This window comes from Lithobates pipiens, unplaced genomic scaffold (assembly GCF_037356315.1).
Source record: "Lithobates pipiens isolate NorthernLeopardFrog02 unplaced genomic scaffold, aLitPip1_a1.2 Scaffold_19, whole genome shotgun sequence".
Lineage (NCBI taxonomy): Eukaryota > Metazoa > Chordata > Amphibia > Anura > Ranidae > Lithobates > Lithobates pipiens.
In genome coordinates, this window is record NW_027507764.1 from 31,266,796 (window position 1) to 31,289,589 (window position 22,794).

The 22,794-nt window shown below is 45.2% G+C and overlaps 1 protein-coding gene across 3 annotated transcripts in view; it reads right to left on the reverse strand.

The window, feature by feature from the left end:
- LOC143995870 (uncharacterized) overlaps positions 1-22,794 on the reverse strand; it is a 207,934-nt gene that overhangs the window by 131,710 nt on the left and 53,430 nt on the right. For 2 of the 3 annotated variants that reach the window (XM_077490595.1, XM_077490594.1), the window contains exons 5-6: positions 18,750-18,929; positions 8,521-8,700 (exon numbers count right to left, since the gene is read on the reverse strand). In XM_077490595.1, the coding sequence (XP_077346721.1) occupies positions 8,521-8,700; positions 18,750-18,929 (360 nt within the window). The remainder of the gene's footprint in view (positions 1-8,520; positions 8,701-18,749; positions 18,930-22,794) is intronic. The other variant, XM_077490596.1, reaches the window with a different exon arrangement.

Consider the following 22,794-nt stretch of genomic DNA (forward strand, 5'->3'; position numbering starts at 1 on the left):
CTGGGTTCTTAGCAGCTCTCTTCTCTGTGCTCAGGCTGCTCAGCTGTCGTTTAATTGTCAGAACTGATTCATTACTCAATGGCTCACCTGGTTATCATTATCTGTTCATCAGTCCTGCCTACAGCCAGCCCCTTCTGGCTATTTAAACTGCCTTGTTCATTCCTTTCCTGTCTCTCACCTGGTCAAACATATCTGGAGTTTCTCTGTTGTGTTCCTGTGAAAAACGTTGCCAGACTGACGTCCCTTCTGGTTCCTGATCCTGTTCTTCTGCCTCTGACTACGCTGATCTCTGGTTTCCTAATTACTGGCTTGTCTGACTACTTACTTTGGCTTCCAATCCCTGGCTATGTTTTGACTACGTTTGATTTGTACCATTTTACTATTACACTAAAAGTTGTGATTTTTACTGCATTTCTGTCTCAGTCTGATTCTTGACAGTAGGCAAAGGCCATGAATTCAGAAGATGCAGGCAATCCACTGAGTGTTAATATTTTTTCCAGATTGAATTAGCAGGACCACCACATTGATCAGTTTGCCATAGCGTTACAGATGCTCCTGATATGAACTGCTTACCAGGATCCTCCCACTTTGGCTGCTCCAGTCTCTGTACAGGTATCCGCCTCCAATATTACCTCTGTAAGGAGGTATGTCTGGTTCCACTCCACTTCCCCAGAAATTTGGGGGGCGATCAAGATCAATGCAGAGGGTTTCTCAACTAGGTTGGGGTATATTTTGAGATGCTGTCCCAGGCATTCTCCAAGGACAGAAGCAAAGTAGGCTTCATTATTTGTTTGCTTTCTGATAGAGCCTGGGCAAACCCTCTATGTAAGATGCAAAAACCCATTGTCCTGACTTACCCTAAGTTTGTGGCTTCCTTTAAAAGGTATTTGAAGTTCCCGCTCACTCCACTTCTGCTGCCAAGAGCCTCATGTCCATCAGAGTATGAGAACTGTTGCCAATTAGGCCATTGAATTCCGTACTCTGGCAGCAGAGGTTGCTTGGAACAATGAGGTCCTTGTGGCTGCTTTGTCTCACGGTCTCTCGGATAACATTAAAAATGAGATAGCAGCCCGAGACATACCTACAGATCTGGAGAGGTTAACCATGTTTGCCATTCTCATTGACTCCAGACTCTGGGAGAGACCTTCCTTTTAGGAGCGCTTGCAGAAGCCTCCTTTACCTTTGGGTCCCAGATTTGCTTTCCCACCCTTGCCTCCCTCATTTCTTAGTTTGTCTCTTTGGTAGGCGAATGTCTCTCTTGGCTCTCTGTTCTTTTGGTGTCTCAGGTAGGCTGACATCTTCTTTGATTTCCTCATTCTCCCGTTCACTCAATTCTGTGCCCTGTATTCCAGTTTCAGCACCAGCAGGGGAATCTTCAGGATTTGTTTCCAACATAGAGGTTTCGGACTCCTCTGAACTTTCTGCTGACCTGTCTTGAGGTACAAACTCGGGGGCTTCAGGCCTAAGAATCCCATTGCCTCCTCCTCTTGTCTGAGGTGAAACACTGGCTTCAGCTCCTGCTGTATCAGATGGCCACAGCCAACTCATCTCCATTTCTTCTCCCTCTTCATCCTCAGTTGTTGAAGGTCCAGGCTGAGACCTAGTTGCTGTTCGATGTACGGCAGTGGATGTGGAAGGTAGTTCCTCCTCTGAGTTTATCCTGACTGCTTCTGTGAGAGGTAGAAGGTGGTTTTGATGCCAGGTCTTTACTGGCCCAGTGTTCCCTTCTGGCCTGATCTCATACACTGGGAGTCCTGGAAGTTTCCTGCACACAACATATGGCTGTGACCTCCAGCAGTCAGCCAACTTATGGTTGCCTGGGATGCCCATATTTCTCAGTAGAACCGGTCACCGGGTTGTAGGTCCTGTTTTCATACTCTCAAGTCAAAATTTCTCTTGTTCCTACTTCCTCTGGTGTTTGATGTGGCTTGGGCCTGTTCATAGGCAATCTTCAAATTCCTCCGCAACCTATCCACATACCCTCGATGAGAGGTCTCGGAGGTATGGTCCAGAGAGGTTCCAAAGGCAACGTCTATCAGCAGTCTTGCTTCACGCCCAAACATTAGCCTGTAGGGTGAATATCTGGTAGCATCACTCTTGGTGCTGTTGTAGGCATGTACCAAAGCAGTGATGTGTTTGCTCCAATGTCGTTTTTGTTCAGAATTCAAAGTCCCCAGCATGTTGAGGAGGGTTCTGTTAAACCTCTCTGGTTGAGGGTCCCCTTGTGGGTGATAGGAGGTAGTTCTAGACTTCTGGATGCCTAGCAGATCCAACAGCCCTTTTATCAGGGTGCTCTCAAAGTCTCTTCCCTGGTCTGAATGTATCCGTTGAGGTAGACCATAATGGACGAAGAACTTTTCCACAAGAGTCTTTGCTACTGTGGCCGCTTGCTGATCTTTAGTAGGGAACGCCTGAGCATAGCGGGTGAAGTGATCGGTGACCACTATGATGTTCCCTTGCCCACTTAGGTCGCATTCCAAACATAAGTAGTCTATGCAGACCAGATCCATTGGCCCTTGGTTCTCTAAGTGGCCCATTGGGGTGGCCCGCTGGAGCAAGGTCTTCCGCTGTATTCACCTGAGGTAAGAATGACAGTAGCTCTCCACTTCAGTCCTCAGGTAAGGCAAGTAGAACCTGTATCTTACAAGTCGAAGAGTTCTTTCTCATCCCAGATGGCCATGGTGATCATGCAAGGCGATCAGTACTCTCTCTGTGTGTTTCTCTGGCAGAAACAGTTGCCACTTCTCTTCGGGATCTTCAGAGGGGCCCCTTCGGTAGACCATCCCTTGTTGTAACTGCAACCCATCCCACTCTTTGTGGAGCAGCCGAGCTTCTCTCCATGTGCTCTTCAGCAGCAGATCAGGCTGTTGACTCTCCAAAGCCTTCAGGACTAGTCCACAAAGTGAGACTTCCAGCTGATCTCTCCTGAGATTCTCTTTGGATAGTTTGGGTAGACCCTCCTGTACAATCTGAGATACGTTACAATAACATTTGGGCATCTCTACTGCGGACATTCCAACTTCTTCAGTTCTGGCTCCACCTTTTCCCTGCTGTTCCGTCCCTTCACAGAGGGCTCTTACTCCTTCAGGGGTAAGTTGGGTCCATTCTTCTGAGTGGTCCTGGGAATAGTGAGGCCTTCTCGACAAAGCGTCTGCATCTCGGTTACCAACTCCTGTTCTGTACTTTAAGCTGAAGGTAAACACAGAGAGGGCAGCCAACCACCTGTGATCAGTGGCATCCAGCTTTGCGGTGGTGAGCAAGTATGTGAGGGGGTTGTTGTCCGTCTTGACCATAAAGATAATCTTTTAACTTGTCCACCACTGCCCACTTCAAAGCCAGAAATTCAAGTTTGTGAATGGGATAGTTCCTTTCAGTAGGGATTAGACTTCTGCTCACATAGGCAATGGGCCTCAGATGCCTGTCATATTCTTGGTAGAGCACTCCACCTAGCCTGTCTCGGCTGGCATCCACGTCCAATTCATAGTGTTTGGCGGGGTCTGCATAGGCCAAAATGGGAGCAGTGGTAAGGCTCCACTTCATCTGTCTGAAGGTTTCTTCGCATTGTGGAGTCCACTGGTCCTGGGTGGACTCTTTCTTGTTTCTGGGCCCTTCTTTTTGTTTTCCAGACTTATCTGAGTCTATACCAGCTTCTTCTTGGTTCTTCAATAGCTCAGTAAGTGGGTGAGCAATCTTGGCAAACCCTTCTATGAACCTCCTGTAATATGAACAGAAGCCTTGGAATGAACTAAGCTCAGTCACATTTGTGGGTCTGGGCCAAGAAGTGACAGCTTCCAGTTTCTTGGGATCTGTTGCCACTCCTTCTTCAGACACAATGTGCCCTAAGTAGTTCACTGAGGGTTGGTAGAATTGGTATTTCTCCATTGAGAGCTGCAGGCCTTCATTATGGAGTCTCTTCAGGACCTTTTCCAGGCGCTCTTCGTGCTCTTCTAGTGTTCGGCCAAACACTATGACATCATCCAGATACACTAACACCTCAATCAAATTCATGTCACCCACAGTCTTCTCCATCCATTTCTGGAAGGTTGCCGGGGCCCCAGACAGACCTTGTGGCATCCGATTGAATTCAAATAATCCCAGAGGGGTAATGAAAGCGGTCTTCTCCCTATCTTTGGGACACATGGGGATCTGGTAATATAATAGACTCTGACAGACTCTGTAAGGCATCCTCTATCCAAGGTGTGATGTACTGGTCGGGAATGGTCCTTTGGTTCAGTGTCCTGTAGTCAATAGACAGCCGTAATGACCCATTCTTCTTCCTTCGCTACCACTATTGGAGAGGCATATGGACTCTGGGACTCTCTGATAATACCTGTTTTCTTCAGCTCAGCCAGCTGTTCTCACAGGTCTTCAGGATCTCCCAGTGGAATCCGTCTGACTCTCTCCCGGAAGGGTTTGTCTTCTTCCAACCAAATTTTGTGTTTGGCACTCTTGGCAAGCCCCACATCGAACTCACTTTTTGAGAAAGCAGTTCTCCATCTCAGGAGCTGGGTCTTGGCTCTTTCCATCCAAGCAGGTGTAAGAGGTGTGTTCTTTGAGTAGAACTCTTCCGGGGGAATCTCTCCGTCTTGCTATCCAATGGTACCACACTGTGAGACTGGGGTTGCTGGACTGACCTGTCTCAGCAGCACTCTGGCAGATACCTTCACAGGCAAGGCTGTTGTGTTGCAAACACTAACTGTGATTCTTCCTTTGCTTCTCTTCGGTGCCTTGGTTGACAACACTTCAGGGATAACTTCCAGGCCTTTATCCTCCTTCTGCCTGTCTGTCTGAAGGGCAAAGAAGGGCCCAGGCTGTTTCCAACTCAGCTTGATGGAGGCTTTTAGGCAGACTACCTCACCCGGTTGCCCCAGCTTCTCAATCTTGTCCAGACACCAGAACTTTCCCACTCCTTCTGTTGGGCCTTCTGCTCCTGCACAAGATCCTGCTACACTTGTGATAGCATGGGGTGCACACTTGTGGAAGGGGTACTCTTCTCCTGTACAAGCGGTGTGAGTAATCTTCGGACCAGATCAGTGTTGGTCCCAATGATGAGGGAACTTCTATCAGCCCGAGGACACACCATGGCCAAGGTATCAAAGGTTTCGGCCTTTTCTGCCATACTCGGGTTAAAGGTGAGCTTGATACGTAGTTAGCCATCATAGGGGAAGTTCTGGGTCCCTAGGCCCCATATCTCCAGTTTGTCCAACTTCTGTAGTGGCAGGTGTTTGAGATATTTCTTGTAAAAGTCCCTGTATAGAAAAGTCACTTGGGCTCCAGTTTCCAGCAGGGCTTTTGTGTATATCCCCTCTATCTGGATAGGGACAATTGGGGAGGGCCCCACTAGCTTGGGAGTAAGTCCATGGGAAGTGGGGGGTACTTTTGGCCTGCTTAGTGGCTTGTACCTTCACACTTGGCTTCCGTGGACTCTTTTTCTTCCGCCTTGGCTTAGCTGTGGTCCCAGGGGTCTGGTGCGTACGGGTTGGTTTGGAGTTGGCTATTGTAGTAGGGCATCCAGTTGACTCCTTCATTGGGGCCCTCTGAAGTTTTCTGCTGGTTTTGGGGTTTTGTTTCTGTTTGTGGGCTTGGGCACACTCGCCTGTAATGTCCAACCCCTCCACAGTTGAAACAGGTCTTTTTCCCGCAACTGTGGGACTTAACAGTTCTTTGGGTACTTGAATTCCTCCATTGGGTGGAATGGTGTGCCTGGCGGTCAACAGAGCCAGTATTTCCATCAATTGTGCCACCCTTGTCTGGATAAGTTCGATCTGAGGGTCGCCACTAGTTGCACTAGCCATCCTGACTCCAACAACTGATTTTGGCCTTTGGAATTTTTCCTTTTTCCTCTCAAGGATGGCCTCCTCTTCACGCACAATTCTGATCAGATCCGAGTACTTCAGGATGCCACCATCTTGACGGCCCTTAATTGGAGCATGATGGGGTCCAATGGTTGGGCACCCTTCAGGACTTGTTTTGCTTGGGTTTTATCCACTTCCCGAGGGTCTAGTCCTTTTTTTTAACAAGATCTGATGTATGATCTTGTCCAACTGCCCTGCGCATTGAGTCCAGGTTCAAGCCCCACCATCCAAGTGGACATAGAGTTAGAATAAAAAATAGCCGAGTGAAGCGAGGCCGTGCCTGAAGCGTGGCGAGCGAGCCCGCGAGGGGCCCTGTTACATTGCGCTATCGTATGTCCACTTGGATGCTGGGTCTTGCACCAGGCACCGTTCTTCTTCGGAGACTTTCTGAGTCTCCTTGTCCTCTGTACTGCGCAAACGCTGCACCTGCACAGTACGGGGCGGACACTATCCGATGGCTGGACAGTTTTTGACAGAACACCGGGTTTGATTCAGGAACTATTTTGCAAATCATACTGAAAACCTGGTAAACACAAACTTTGTTGAGAAACACAATGGAGTATATTTAGGGCAAATCCTGCTATTTACCGTAATCCGGGCAATTTGTAGGGCTGATTGAGAGTTATTGTCAAACAACCGACATGAGAGGTCAGGCACAGCCATGGGGGGTATAAACAAAAGCCAGATTTTATTTTCAGAAACCATACGGACAGGGCCCTTTTCATGTGGCTTTGAGGGCAACATTTAATATACACAAATCCTTTAAACTACAGGTTTGGGGGATGTATTAAAGCTGTACACAGTGTTACAGAACAGTACAATTTTTCGGGCCAGTCTCGGTGACAGCATGCACTGAGGAATGGATTTTTTTCTTGTGTGATTATCTTGGCTTACATACAGCAGAAGCATCCCGATCAGATTCATTTCATTTTATTCAATGTATTCAATTATATTTAAAGAAGCTTTTTTTTTGGTACTTTTAGCAGCAACACATGTTTTTTTTTTGTTTTCATCAAGCAGTTATTGACACTTTAAAAAGAAGTCATGGAAGTCTCCATGGGAAGATTGTAGATTGTATTAATAATAACTGTGATGTACAATCAGATCGCTCTCATGGTGTTTGGTTATATTGGATCTGAATACAATGATACATGTAGATTTAGATGGACAGAATACAGTATTCCCATGTCCTGTATAGTACATACATAACCTTGTATGCTATATACAGGGTTATGTATGTAATAAGGCCATACAGACAGTAAAGAAAGCCCCAGAGTAGAAAGAAGAAAAAGAAATAGGTGGAGGGGCTACATGACATGTGCTGGTCAGTACAGCATGGCCGCTTTAAAAGTTTAGTTTCCCTTTTAATAAAAAGGGGAGGAGCCGAGAACGGGCAGTACGCGGAGGATAATATGAGGATGCGGTGGCCATGGTTGGCTAAAAAGGTTGATAGGGCAAGAATAAAAGTTAACAAAGAGGTTAGTAGGTTTTTCATAAAAAAAGGGGGGCTGACCATACGCCACAGAGAGCTGGAAGTGGACACGTGGAGGTATCTTAGGAGAGATGGGGTGCATCTTAATGAGGTGAGCACTGACTTGTAGGCGCTTGGCCTGGAGGATGGGGCCTAACGCGGGCTAAGGGTGTGGAGGTGCAGGCAAGGGTAAAGGGTTACCCCTTCCATGCTGTGGCAGTGTTGGGTCGCTGGAGGAGAAGTTTGGGTACATGTATGGAACATGTTGTACACATCCTTGAGGATGGGAGGTTTTCGAGTACTCCCTAGGTTAAGACGGATTAACCTGGAAGGGTAAAAAGGTAGGTCACCCTGATGGTTGGGCACCGCCTCCGAGTCCGGGTTTTGCCGACTGGAAATATAAAGTTAAAAAGTTGTTTCACAGTGACCAGTGGATGTGGTTTTTTTACATGACCCACAAAATACATTAAAGTTTAATGGTTATTGATAATTTGTTATTCATTATATATTATATTTTCAGAGTTTATTAATAAAATTAAGCCGTTTAGGCCATTTACTCCAATAACCTGGTCAAGTCGTTCTTGAGGGAGTTGGAGGGGTAGGTTTAAGTAATGGGGTGATCTGGACATTGGGGCTTAAAGTGGTTGTAAACCCTTACAAACCACTTTGACCTACAGGTAAGCCTAGATTAAGGCTTACCTGTAGGTCCAAGAAATATCTCCTAAACCTACACGGTTTAGGAGATATTTACCTGAAGACAGCCATAGACAGCGGCGCACAGGCGCACTAGGTAAGCCGCAGATCGCGGCGATATGCCACAAGTGTCGGCTCCCGTGCACATGCGCGGGAGTGACGTCATCGCAGCTCCAGCGAATTACAGCTCTGGAGCAGCGAGACCCACGGAGACCCAAGAAGATGGAAGCTCGGAACTAAAGGGTGACTTTGCTGGCTCCTGTGTCAGGTAAGTGACACATAGTAGTCCATTATGCTTTACCATTGCAGGGAATCAAAGAGGAAGTAAAACCATCAGGGTTTACTTCCTCTTGAAGGCTTACAAATGTCATGATGTGTAGAGTGCAATGCACCAATCAGGTTTTATCTTACATCAGTTTAGATGAGTCAGACCAAAGAGAGATGACTGCTGATTGGTTGCTCTGGGTTCCTGCAGTCTGTATATTGAGGTTTACTACTCACCTACACAGTATGGACGATTATTCCACTGATTGTAGAACCCAAATGTATTCACACATTGTACAGAGGGATGGGAAGGGAGATATCCAACCGAACATGTTACTGTCACATTATCTCCAATATTATAATATTTATTCTCTGGATCCATCTTCATCACTAAGTCCTCCGGCTTCTTACACATCTCTGTAAAGTGATTAGAAGAATGAATTACATCTGAGAGAGTTGGGAACAATGTGAAAAAGACAATTTCTTTTCCCTTAGCACATCAGTAGGGATGAATGACCTGACAATGTATGTATCTGTAGGGTGATCAGTAGGGATGAATGACCTGACAATGTATGTATCTGTAAGGTGATCAGTAAGGATGAATGACCTGACAATGTATGTATCTGTAGGGTGATCAGTAGGGATGAATGACCTGACAATGAATGTATCTGTAGGGTGATCAGTAGGGATGAATGACCTGACAATGTATGTATCTGTAGGGTGATCAGTAAGGATAAATGACCTGACAATGTATGTATCTGTAGGGTGATCAGTAGGGATGAATGACCTGACAATGTATGTATCTGTAGGATGATCAGTAGGGATGAATGACCTGACAATGTATGTATCTGTAGGGTGATCAGTAGGGATGAATGACCTGACAATGTATGTATCTGTAGGGTGATCAGTAGGGATGAATGACCTGACAATGTATGTATCTGTAGGGTGATCAGTAGGGATGAATGACCTGACAATGTATGTATCTGTAGGGTGATCAGTAGGGATGAATGACCTGACAATGAATGTATCTGTAGGGTGATCAGTAGGGATGAATGACCTGACAATGTATGTATCTGTAGGGTGATCAGTAGGGATGAATGACCTGACAATGTATGTATCTGTAGGATGATCAGTAGGGATGAATGACCTGACAATGTATGTATCTGTAGGGTGATCAGTAGGGATGAATGACCTGACAATGTATGTATCTGTAGGGTGATCAGTAGGGATGAATGACCTGACAATGAATGTATCTGTAGGGTGATCAGTAGGGATGAATGACCTGACAATGTATGTATCTGTAGGGTGATCAGTAGGGATGAATGACCTGACAATGAATGTATCTGTAGGGTGATCAGTAGGGATGAATGACCGACAATGTATGCATCTGCTGGGATGATCAGTAGGGATGAATGACCTGTCAACGTATGTAACTATAGGACAACAATCGAATCCCTTGGATAATCTAGCCTTGTCTAATCTTGTTTCCGGTCAACCTTGAGCTATTTTCTCCTCCCATGAACTTCCTGATTTAACTAATGTCTCTTCCTGTTTGCTAGATTATTGTGATCTCTCTAGCTGGTATCTTGCTAATTGCATACCTGCTGCAGCCTTCATACAAGCTTATCTTCACTACCATTTGTTACCGACCTTTGGCTTGTTTATTAACTACACTTCCATCTGATCCCATCCAACTACCACTTGTTAGTGAGCTTTGGCTTGTTCATCAACTACGCTTCTGCTTGATTCTTATCTACTTCATCCGTTACCTGATCCCGCTTGCTCTTTTCCCACTGAGCAATCCATGCAGCCTGGCATTAGCACACAGCAAAACCCTTCTCCACCATCAGGAGATCTGGTAAAGACTGGGTAGTGGTTAGACCCTGTGCCTTAGGTGAGTCGGCATCATCTGCTGGGGGGGATCTGCTTGTATTTTTCAAGCTTATTACTCGTGAACTTCTCTACTGCTACAGCCAGGCCTGTACTGGCCATTGGGACTACCAGGAGTTTCCCGGTGGGCCGATTGGCTCAGTGGGCCGGTTGTCAGACAGTGTGTTATTTCACTACACTCTCCGTGTCTGTCCTGTGTTACAATAAGGCTGGCGGCGGCAGCTCCGCTCCTGCACCCGGCACACATGCACCACCCCCTCGTGACGCTGCCATTTACTCCCCTAACATTACAGGCTGCCTCCTTGTCCCGGCGCCATTGCGTAACTCACGGCCGGAGGGCGGAGGCGGCCCGGGGATATGGGAGGAGCCGGAGCATAGTAAGCTGCTGCCCAAGCTTAGCTGCTTGCGACTGCAACCAAGAGGAGCCAGCGCTGCTGGAGGAGGAACGTGAAAATTCCTTGTCCACTCCAGACAGCAGCACAGACAGGGTCAGCCGACAAAGAAAAGTCGATCAGTGTAATTCAAGTAAGCACTAAATAATAAGCTAATGTGCTTAATATGCTATGTGGGATGCAGGCTGCATGACAGCATGATTAATAATAAACTGAGAGTCTGACTGTTACTGTCAGTGTCTGTGATTTCTGTAATATGCAGCATGGCGGAGGGAGGGGGTAGGGGTAAATGTACTGCCACTGGTCGTGGTAACTGATGAATAATTTAATGTCACTGGTCACAGTAACTGATTATTATTCATCAGTTACCGTGACCAGTGACATAAAATTATTCATCGGTTACCATGGCCAGTGCTATTAAATTAATAATTGACCAGTGGCATTAAATAATAATCAGTTACCGTGACCAGTGGCATTAATATTAATTTAATGCCACTGGTCCATTATTAATTTAATGTCACTGGCCACAGTAACTGATCATCAATTACCATGACCAGTGTCATTAAATTATTGATCAGTTACCGTGGCCAGTGACATTAAGTTAATAATTGACCAGTGGCATTAAATTAATATTAATGCCACTGGTCACGGTAACTGATTATTATTTAATGCCACTGGTCAATTATTAATTTAATGGCACTGGTCACGGTAATTGATGATCAGTTACTGTGGCCAGTGACATTAAGTTAATAATTGACCAGTGGCATTAAATTAATATTAATGTCACTGGTCACGGTAACTGATTATTATTTAATGCCACTGGTCAATTATTAATTTAATGGCACTGGTCATGGTAACTGATGAATAATTTAATGGCACTGGTCACGGTAACTGATGAATAATTTAATGCACTGGCCATGTTAACTGATGAATAATTGAGTGGCACTGGCCACGGTAACTGATGAATAATTTAATGGCACTGGCCACGGTAACTGATGAATAATTTAATGGCACTGGCCACGGTAACTGATGAATAATTTAATGGCGCTGGCCACGGTAACTGATGAATAATTTAATGGCGCTGGCCACGGTAACTGATGAATAATTTAATGGCACTGGCCACGGTAACTGATGAATAATTTAATGGCACTGGCCACGGTAACTGATGAATAAATTAATGGCACTGGCCACGGTAACTGATGAATAATTTAATGGCGCTGGCCACGGTAACTGATGAATAATTTAATGGCACTGGCCACAATAACTGATGAATAATTTAATGGCACTGGCCACGGTAACTGATGAATAATTTAATGGCACTGGCCACAATAACTGATGAATAATTTAATGGCGCTGGCCACAATAACTGATGAATAATTTAATGGCGCTGGTCACGGGAACTGATGAATAATTTAATGGCACTGGCCACGGTAACTGATGAATAATTTAATGGCACTGGCCACAATAACTGATGAATAATTTAATGGCGCTGGTCACGGTAACTGATGAATAATTTAATGGCACTGGCCACGGTAACTGATGAATAATTTAATGGCGCTGGCCACGGTAACTGATGAATAATTTAATGGCACTGGCCACGGTAACTGATGAATAATTTAATGGCGCTGGCCACGGTAACTGATGAATAATTTAATGGCACTGGCCACGGTAACTGATGAATAATTTAATGGCGCTGGCCACGGTAACTGATGAATAATTTAATGGCACTGGCCACGGTAACTGATGAATAATTTAATGGCACTGGCCACGGTAACTGATGAATAATTTAATGGCACTGGCCACAGTAACTGATGAATAATTTAATGGCACTGGCCACAATAACTGATGAATAATTTAATGGCGCTGGCCACAATAACTGATGAATAATTTAATGGCGCTGGCCACAATAACTGATGAATAATTTAATGGCGCTGGCCACGGTAACTGATGAATAATTTAATGGCACTGGCCACGGTAACTGATGAATAATTTAATGGCGCTGGCCACGGTAACTGATGAATAATTTAATGGCACTGGCCACGGTAACTGATGAATAATTTAATGGCGCTGGCCACGGTAACTGATGAATAATTTAATGGCCCTGGCCACGGTAACTGATGAATAATTTAATGGCACTGGCCACAATAACTGATGAATAATTTAATGGCACTGGCCACGGTAACTGATGAATAATTTAATGGCACTGGCCACAATAACTGATGAATAATTTAATGGCGCTGGCCACAATAACTGATGAATAATTTAATGGCGCTGGCCACAATAACTGATGAATAATTTAATGGCGCTGGCCACGGTAACTGATGAATAATTTAATGGCACTGGCCACGGTAACTGATGAATAATTTAATGGCGCTGGCCACGGTAACTGATGAATAATTTAATGGCACTGGTCACGGTAACTGATGAATAATTTTATCTTATTTTTTTGCGCAATTGTGTATAGTTTACATACTGATTTTGTGCGTGTTTGAAAAATTAAAGTGGGCCGGTCTGAATGAAGTCCAGGGCCAAATTTCTGTCCCAGTCCAGCCCTGGCTACAGCCACTGGCCTCCGAGCCTGACCGCAGACGTGACAGTGTATGCTGAAAGTGGCATCTCACTGGAGAAATACCAATGTGCACGCTGGACGTCTTACTGGGGAAATACCAGTTTTTGTTCTGGAGGTGGGATCTCACTGGAAATAGACCAATGTGTGTTCTGGAAGTGGGATCTCACTGGGGAAATACCAATTTGCGTTCTGGAGGTGGGATCTCACTGGGGAAATACCAATGTGCGTGCTGGAGGTGGGAACTCACTGGAGAAAGACCAATGTGTGTGCTGGAGGTGGGAACTCACTGGAGAAAGACCAATGTGTGTGCTGGAGGTGGGATTTCGCTGAAAAAAGACCAATGTGTGTGCTGGAGGTGGGATTTCACTGAAAAAAGACCAATGTGTGTGCTGGAGGTGGGATTTCACTGAAGAAAGACCAATGTGTGTTCTGAGGGATCTCACTGGAGAAAGACTAAGCCCTTGTACACGCAGTCGGAGATTCCGACAACCAAATCCTTTGGATTTTGTCCGGCGGATCTTGTCCGAAACTGTTGCATACACACGGTCGGACAAAGTTGTCGGAAAATCCGATCTTTCAGAACGTGATGACATAATTTCGTTACGATGGGACTACGTTCAGGCTAGTAGCCAATAGCTTTGATGTAGGAATTTGATCTGAGCATGCGTGGCACTTTGTCCGATCGGAATTCTCTACACATGATCGGAGTATGTCCGATCGGAGCAGTTTGTCGGAAAATATTTCCAGCAAGTTGGAAAATTTGGTCCGACGTATATTCCGACGGAAACAGTCCAATGCATACCACACACAGTCGGAATATCCGACAAAACGGTCCGATAGGACACATTCCGACGGAATCTCCGACCGTGTGTACAAGGGCTAAGATGTATGCTGGCGGTGGGATCCAATTATAGAAAAACTGATTGGTGTGCTGGAGGTGGTATCTCACTAGGGATGTATTCTCTCAGGTGTCATAGAAGATACTTAAATTATAATTTGACTTTCATTGAAGATTATATAGATGGAGCATTTCTCCTTACTTTTCCAGTTTTCTTTGTCACAATTTAACTTAACTAAGCTCTCTGTAATTTCAGTGAAGTTACTCTGGGCTATCATATGAAGAGTAATGGTGATCATAGAGGCCCGGATTCAATTTGGGAAATATTTTGCAAATCATGCTGAAAACCTGGTAAACCCAAACTTTGCTGAGAACCCCAATGGAGTATATTAAGGGCAAATCTTGCTATTTACCATAATCCTAGTAATTTGTAGGGCTGATTGAGAGCTATTGTCAAAAAGGGATGAGCCGAACACCCCCCTTTTCGGTTTGCAGCAGAACATGCGAACAGACAAAAAATTTGTTTGAACGTGCGAACACCATTAAAATCTATGGAACACGAACATGAATAATCAAAAGTGATAATTTTAAGGGCTTATATGCAAGTTATTGTCATAAAAAGTGTTTGGGGACCCAGGTCCTGCCCCAGGGGACATGTATCAATGCAAAAAAAAGTTTTAAAAACTGCAGTTTTTTTGGGAGCAGTGATTTTAATAATGCCTAAAGTGAAACAATAAAAGTGAAATATTACTTTAAAACGTTGTGCCTGGGGGGTGTCTATAATATTCCTGTAAAGTGGTGCATGTTTCCCATGTTTAGAACAGTCAGAGAGCAAAATTACATTTTTCTAAAGGAAAAAAAAGTAATTTAAAAGTACTCACGTATAGTGATAGTGAATTGTTGGGTGCCGGTAATAAAGATAAAAGTAATTGAAAAAAACGGCATGGTATTCCCTCATTCCATATTAAGGGGAACCCGGAACCAAAATGTAAAAAAAAATAGAGTGGGGGTCCCCCCAAATTCCATACCAGACCCTTCAGGTCTGGTATTGATATTAAGGGCAACCGAGCACCAAAATAAAAAAATGCCATGGGGGTCCCCCTCAAAATACATTTCAGACCCTTCAGGTCTGGTATGGATTTTAAGGGGAACCCCTTGCCAATGCTTTTTTAAAAAATGGCATGGGGGTCCCCCTCAAAATACATTTCAGACCCTTCAGGTCTGGTATGGATTTTAAGGGGAACCCAGTGACATTTTTTTAAAAAAAAATGGCGTGGGGTCCCTCCAAAAATCCAAACCAGACCCTTATACGAGCATGCAACCCGGCAGGCCACAGGAAAAGAGGGGGAATGAGAAAGTGCATGTTGAGGGCATGTGGCTTGGTATGGTTCAGGAGGGGTGGGGCGCACTCTCGTCCCCCCTCTTTTCCTGTGGCCTGCCAGGTTGCATGCTCAGATAAGCGATTGGTATGGGTTTTTGGGGGGACCCTAAGCCATTTTTTTTTACATTTTGGCGCGGGGCTCCCCTTAACCACTTAAGGACCGCCTCACGCCGATATACATCGGCAGAATGGGCACAAGCACCTACAGGTACGTTGCCCTTTAAGAGCCCAACTGTGGGTCGCGCGTGCACCGGCGGCAGAACACTTGCGACCTGGTCCTGAGCTCCGTGACCGTGGCCGCGGGATCCGCGGACCCGATCCCTGCCGGCATCCCGCGATCGGGTCACAGAGCTGAAGAACAGGGAGAGGTAAGTGTAAACAAACCTCTCCCCGTGCTTCCTAGTGAGGCTGTCACTGATCGTTTGTTCCGTTATAGGGAAAGAGATCAGTGATGTCACACGCCAAGCCACGCCCCCTACAGTAAAAAAAACACACACTCACACTTAACCCCTACACTGCCCCCTAGTGGTTAACCCCTTCACTGCCAGTGACATTTTTACAGTAAGCAGTGCATTTTTAATAGCACTGATTGCTGTATTAATGCCAATGGTCCCAAAAATGTGTTAACATTGTCAGACGTGTCCGCCATAATGTCGCAGTCACAATAATGTCACAGTAAAAAAAAAATTATTAATAAAAATGCCATAAATCTATCCCCTATTTTGTAGACACTATAACTTTTGCGCAAACCAATCAATAAACACTTATTGCGCTTTTTTTTTTACCAAAAATATGTAGAAGAATACGTATCGGCCTAAACTGAGGAAAAAAAATGTTTTTTTATATATTTTTTGGGGATATTTATTATAACAAAAAGTAAAAAATATTGCATTTTTTTTTCAAAATTGTGGCTCTATTTTTGTTTATAGCGCAAAAAATAAAAACCGCAGAGGTGATCAAATACCACCAAAAGAAAGCTCTATTTGTGAGGGAAAAAAGGACGCCAATTTTGTTTGGGAGCCACGTCGCACAAGTGGTTAATATCCATACCAGACCTGAAGGGCCTGGTAGGGAATTTGAGGGGACCCCTACGCAATTTTTTTAAAATTTTGTTTTAGGGTTCCCCTTAATATGGAGTGGGGGAATCCCATGCCGTGTTTTTCAATGACTTTTATCTTTATTACTGGCACCCGACAATTCACTATCACTATAGCCGCCGCTAGTACTTTTAAATTACTTATTTTCCTTTAGAGATTTAATTTTGCTCTCGGACAGTGCTAAACACGGCAAACATGCGCCCCTTCACAGGCATACTATAGACACCCCCCAGGTATGAAATTTAACCACTTCCCGACCAGCGCACGACGATGTACGTTGACAGAATGGCACGGGCAGGCATATTGGCGTACATGTACGTCCAATATTCAATGCCGCCCTGCCATCGGGAGCGTGCCGCCGGCGGCGCGCTCCCGCGCTGGTCGGGACCCCCGTGAGTCCGGTCGCGGGACCCGCGGACTCGATCGCCGCGGGCATCCCCGCGATCGTCTCACGGAGCGGCCGAATGGAGGAAATGCAGAATAAACAGCATTTCTCCATTCTGCCTAGCAACTAATGACGCTGATCTCTGCTCCATGTGATTGGAGCAGAGATCAGTGTTCACTAAATGAAAGCCCAACCCCCCCACAGTTAGTAACACACCCCTAGGAACACTTAACCCCTTCACTGCCACCCACTGGTTAACCCCTTCACTGCCAGTGTCATTTACACAGGAATCACTGCATTTATATAGCAGTGATTACTGTATAAATGACAATGGTCCAAAAATGTGTCAAAAATGTTCGATGGGTCCCCCACAATGTCGCAGTCACAATAAAAATTGCTGATCACCGCCATTACTAGTAAAAAAAAAAATAATAAAAAATTATTAATAAAAATGCTATAAAACTATCCCTATTTTGTAAACGCTATAACTTTTGCGCAAACCAATCAATAATCGCTTATTGCGATTTTTTTTACCAAAAATATGTAGAAGAATACGTATCGGCCTAAACTGCGGGAAAAAAATGTTTTTTTATATATTTTTGGGGGATATTTATTATAACAAAAAGTAAAAAAAAATTTGTTTTTTTTTCAAAATTTTCGCTCTATTTTTGTTTATAGCGCAAAAAATAAAAACCGCAGGGGTGACCAAATACCACCAAAAGAAAGCTCTATTTGTGGGAAAAAAGGAAGTCGATTTTGTTTGGGAGCCACGTCGCACGACCACGCAATCGTCAGTTAAAGCGACGCAGTGCCGAATCGCAAAAAGTGGTCTGGTCTTTGACCAGCAAAATGGTCCGGTCTGTAAGTGGTTAAAGGAATATTTCACTTTTATTGTTTCACTTTAAGCATCATTAAAATCACTGCTCCCGAAAAAAACATCAGTTTTTATGACAATACCTTGCATATAAGCCTTTAAAATTAGCACTTTTGATTTCTCCCATAGACTTTTAAAGGGTGTTCCCGCGGCTTTCAAATTTGCCGCGAACACCCCAAGTTGTTCGCTATTCGGCAAACGGGCGAACAGCCAATGTTTGAGTATAACTCATGTTCGACCCGAACGTAAAGCTCATCCCTATTGTCAAAGAAAACCGACATGGGAGGTCAGGCACAGCCATGGGGGGGTATGAACAAAAGCCAGATTTTATTTTCAGAAACCATACGGACAGGGCCCTTTTCATGTGGCTTCGAGGGCAACATTTAATATACACAAATCCTTTAAACTACAGGTTTGGGGATGTATTAAAGCTGTACACAGTGTTACAGAACAGTACAATTTTTCGGGCCAGTCTCGGTGACAAGCATGCACTGAGGAATGGATTTTTTTCTTGTGGGATTATCTTGGCTTACATACAGCAGAAGCCCCCCGATCAGATTCATTGCATTTTATTCAATGTATTCAATTATATTTAAAAAAAACTTTTTTTTTTTTAGCAGCAACACATGTTTTTGTTTGCTTTCATCAAGCAGTTATTGACACTTTAAAGAGAAGTCAGGGACGTCTCCATAGGAAGATTGTAGATTGTATTAATAATAACTGTGCTGTATAATCAGATCGCTCTCATGGTTTTTGGTTATATTGGATCTGATTACAATGATACAGATTGTAGATGTAGATGTAGATTTAGATGGACAGAATACAGAATTCCCATGTCCTGTATAGTACATACATAACCCTGTGTCTAATATAAAGGCTTATTTATGTAAGAAGGCCGTACAGACAGTAATGATGTGTAGAGTGCAATGCACCAATCAGGTTTCATGTACATCAGTTTAGATGAGTCAGACCAAAGAGAGGTGACTGCTGATTGGTTGATCTGGGTTCCTGCAGTCTGTATATTGAAGTTTACTACTCACCTATACATTGTGGACGATCATTCCAATCGATGGAGAACACAGTTGTATTCACACATTGTACAGAGGGATGGGAAGGGCGATATCCATCCGGACATTTTACTGTCACTGTCTCTCCAATATCATAATATGTCTTCTCTGGATCCATCTTCATCACTGAGTCCCCCGGCTTCTTACACAGACCTGTAAAGTGATTAGAAGAATGAATTACATCTGAGAGATTTGGGAACAATGTGGAAAAGACAATTTATTTTCCCTTAGCACATAATATATGTATCTGTAGGGTCAGGGCTGGATTGGGACAGAAATTTGGCCCTGGACTTCATCCAGACCGGCCCACTTACATTTTGAGTGTCCCATCAGCACCCCCTTACATCAGAGTGTCCCATCACCAGCCCCCTTACAACAGAGTGTCCCATCAGCAGCCCCCTTACATCAGAGTGTCCCATCAGCACCCCCTTACATCAGAGTGTCCCATCAGCACCCCCTTACATCAGAGTGTCCCATCACCAGCCCCCTTACATCAGAGTGTCCCATCACCAGCCCCTTTACATCAGAGTGTCCCATCACCAGCCCCCTTACATCAGAGTGTCCCCATCACAAGTCCCCTTACATCAGAGTGTCCCACCACCAGCCCCCTTACATCAGAGTGTCCCATCACCAGCCCCCTTACATCAGAGTGTCCCCATCACCAGCCCCCTTACATCAGAGTGTCCCATGAGCAGCCCCTTTACATCAGAGTGTCCCATCAGCAGCCCCCTTACATCAGAGTGTCCCATCAGCAACCCCCTTACATCAGAGTGTCCCATCAGCACCCCCTTACATCAGAGTGTCCCATCAGCACCCCCTTACATCAGAGTGTCCCATCACCAGCCCCCTTACATCAGAGTGTCCCATCAGCACCCCCTTACATCAGAGTGTCCCATCAGCACCCCCTTACATCAGAGTGTCCCATCACCAGCCCCCTTACATTAGAGTGTCCCATCACCAGCCCCTTTACATCAGAGTGTCCCATCACCAGCCCCCTTACATCAGAGTGTCCCCATCACAAGTCCCCTTACATCAGAGTGTCCCATCACCAGCCCCCTTACATCAGAGTGTCCCATCACCAGCCCCCTTACATCAGAGTGTCCCATGAGCAGCCCCTTTACATCAGAGTGTCCCATCAGCAGCCCCCTTACATCAGAGTGTCCCATCAGCAACCCCCTCACATCAGAGTGTCCCATCAGCAGCCCCCTTACATCAGAGTGTCCCATCACCAGCCCCCTTACATCAGAGTGTCCCATCACCAGCCCCCATACATCAGTGTCCCATCACCAGCCCCCTTACATCAGAGTGTCCCATCACCAGCCCCCTTACATCAGAGTGTCCCATCACCAGCCCCCTTACATCAGAGTGTCCCATCACCAGCCCCCATACATCAGAGTGTCCCATCACCAGCCCCCTTACATCAGAGTGTCCCATCAGCAGCCCCCTTACATCAGAGTGTCCCATCACCAGCCCCCTTACATCAGAGTGGCCCATCAGCAGCCCCCTTATATCAGAGTGTCCCATCAGCAGCCCCCTTACATCAGAGTGTCCCATCACCAGCCTGCTTACATCAGAGTGGCCCACTGAGCCATCGGCCCACCGGGAAGCTCCCGATAGTCCCGATGGCCAGTACATGCCTGTGTAGGGTGATCAGTAGGGATGAATGACCTGACAATCTATGTATCTGTAAGGTGATCAGTAGGGATGAATGACCTGACAATGTATGTATCTGTAGGGTGATCAGTAGGGATGAATGACCTGACAATGTATGTATCTGTAGGATGAATGACCTGACAATGTATGTATCTGTAGGATGATCAGTAGGGATGAATGACCTGACAATGTATGTATCTGTAGGATGATCAGTAGGGATGAATGACCTGAAAATGTATGTATCTGTAGGGTGATCAGTAGGGATGAATGACCTGACAATGTATGTATCTGTAGGGTGATCAGTAGGGATGAATGACCTGACAATGTATGTATCTGTAGGATGATCAGTAGGGATGAATGACCTGAAAATGTATGTATCTGTAGGGTGATCAGTAGGGATGAATGACCTGACAATGTTTGTATCTGTAGGGTGATCAGTAGGGATGAATGACCTGACAACGTATGTAACGTTTAGGACAACAATCGAATCCCTTGGACAATCTAGGCTTGTATCTTGTTTCTGGTGAACCTTAAACTATTTTCTCCTCCCATGAACTTCCTGATTTAAGACATGTCTCCTCCTGTTTGCTAGATTATTGTGATCTCTCTAGCTGGTATCTTGCTAATTGCATACCTGCTGCAGCCTTCATATAAGTTTATCTTCACTACCATTTCTTTGCAAGAGAACTAAAAAAAACTGTATGTGGATGGGACTGGAGGGAAAGCACATGGCTTGTGAGACGTCTCCTGATCTGTCACAACATCCGCACCCAGGGCTTGGCCCAGGCCCCTAAGGCCGCGTACACACGAGAGGAATGTCCGTCCAACTTAGTCCGCTGAAACGTGTTTCAGCGGACAGTCCGCTCGTGGGTGGGCTTCAGCGGACTTTTTCAGCGGACAGTCTGGCGAACCAAGTCTTTCGGAATTTCCGTAATTTTGTCCGTCCAAACTTGGTTTCAGCGGACAGTCCGCTCGTGAGTAGGCAAGTTGGACGGACTAAGTATGGCGCATGCTCAGAAAGGATTTACACGGCGGAAGGTTGCATTGCAGTGTATTGGACGTCGTATTTCTAGTCCCGTCGTACGTGCTGTACACGTCATCGCGCAAGTTTTCAGCGGACTGTCTGTTCATCGTGTGTGGTCAAGTCCGTTCATTCAAAAGTTGGACGGACTGTCTGTCGGAATTGTCTGACGGACTTACAGTGGTCTGAAAAAGTGTTTGCCCCCTTCCTCATTTCCTGTTCATGTTTGTCACACTTAAGTGTTTCGGAACATCAAACCAATTTAAACAATAGTCAAGGACAACACAAGTAAACACAAAATGCAATTTATAAATGAAGGTGTTTATTATTAAAGGTGAAAAAAAATCCAAACCATCATGGCCCTGTGTGAAAGTGATTGCCCCCCTTGTTAAAACATACTATAACTGTGGTTGTCCACACCTGAGTTCAATTTCTCTAGCCACACCCAGGCCTGATTATTGCCACACCTGTTCACAATCAAGGCATCATATAAATAGGAGCTGCTTGACACAGTAAGGTCCACCAGAAGATCCTTAAAAGCTACACATCATGCCGAGACCCAAAGAAATTCAGGAACAATTGAGAAAGAAAGTAATTGAGATCTATCAGTCTGGAAAGGGTTATAAAGCCATTTCCAAAGCTTTGGGAATCCAGCGAACCACAGTGAGAGCCATTATCTACAAATGGCGAAGACATGGAACAGTGGTGAACCTTCCCAGGAGTGGCCGGCCGCCCAAAATTACCCCAAGAGCGCAGCGAAGACTCATCCAAGAGGTCACAAAAGACCCCACAACAACGTCCAAGGAACTGCAGGCCTCACTTGCCTCAGTTAAGGTCAGCGTTCATGCCTCCACCATCAGGAAAAGACTGGGCAAAAATGGCCTGCATGGCAGAGTTCCAAGGAGAAAACCACTGCTGAGCAAAAAGAACATCAAAGCTCGTCTTAATTTCTCCACAACACATCTTGATGATCCCCAAGACTTTTGGGACAACATTCTGTGGCCCGATGAGACAAAAGTGGAACTCTTTGGAAGGTGTGTGTCCAAGTATATCTGGCGTAGAAGGAACACTGCATTTCATAAAAAGAACATTATACCAACAGTAAAATATGGTGGTGGTAGTGTGATGGTCTGGGGCTGTTTTGCTGCTTCGGGACCTGGAAGACTTGCCGTGATAAAAGGAACTATGAATTCTGCTGTCTACCAAGAGATCCTGAAGGAGAATGTCCGACCATCTGTTCGTGTACTCAAGCTGAAACGAACTTGGGTTCTGCAGCAGGACAATGATCCTAAACACACCAGCAAGTCCACCACCGAATGGCTGAAGAAAAACAAAATGAAGACT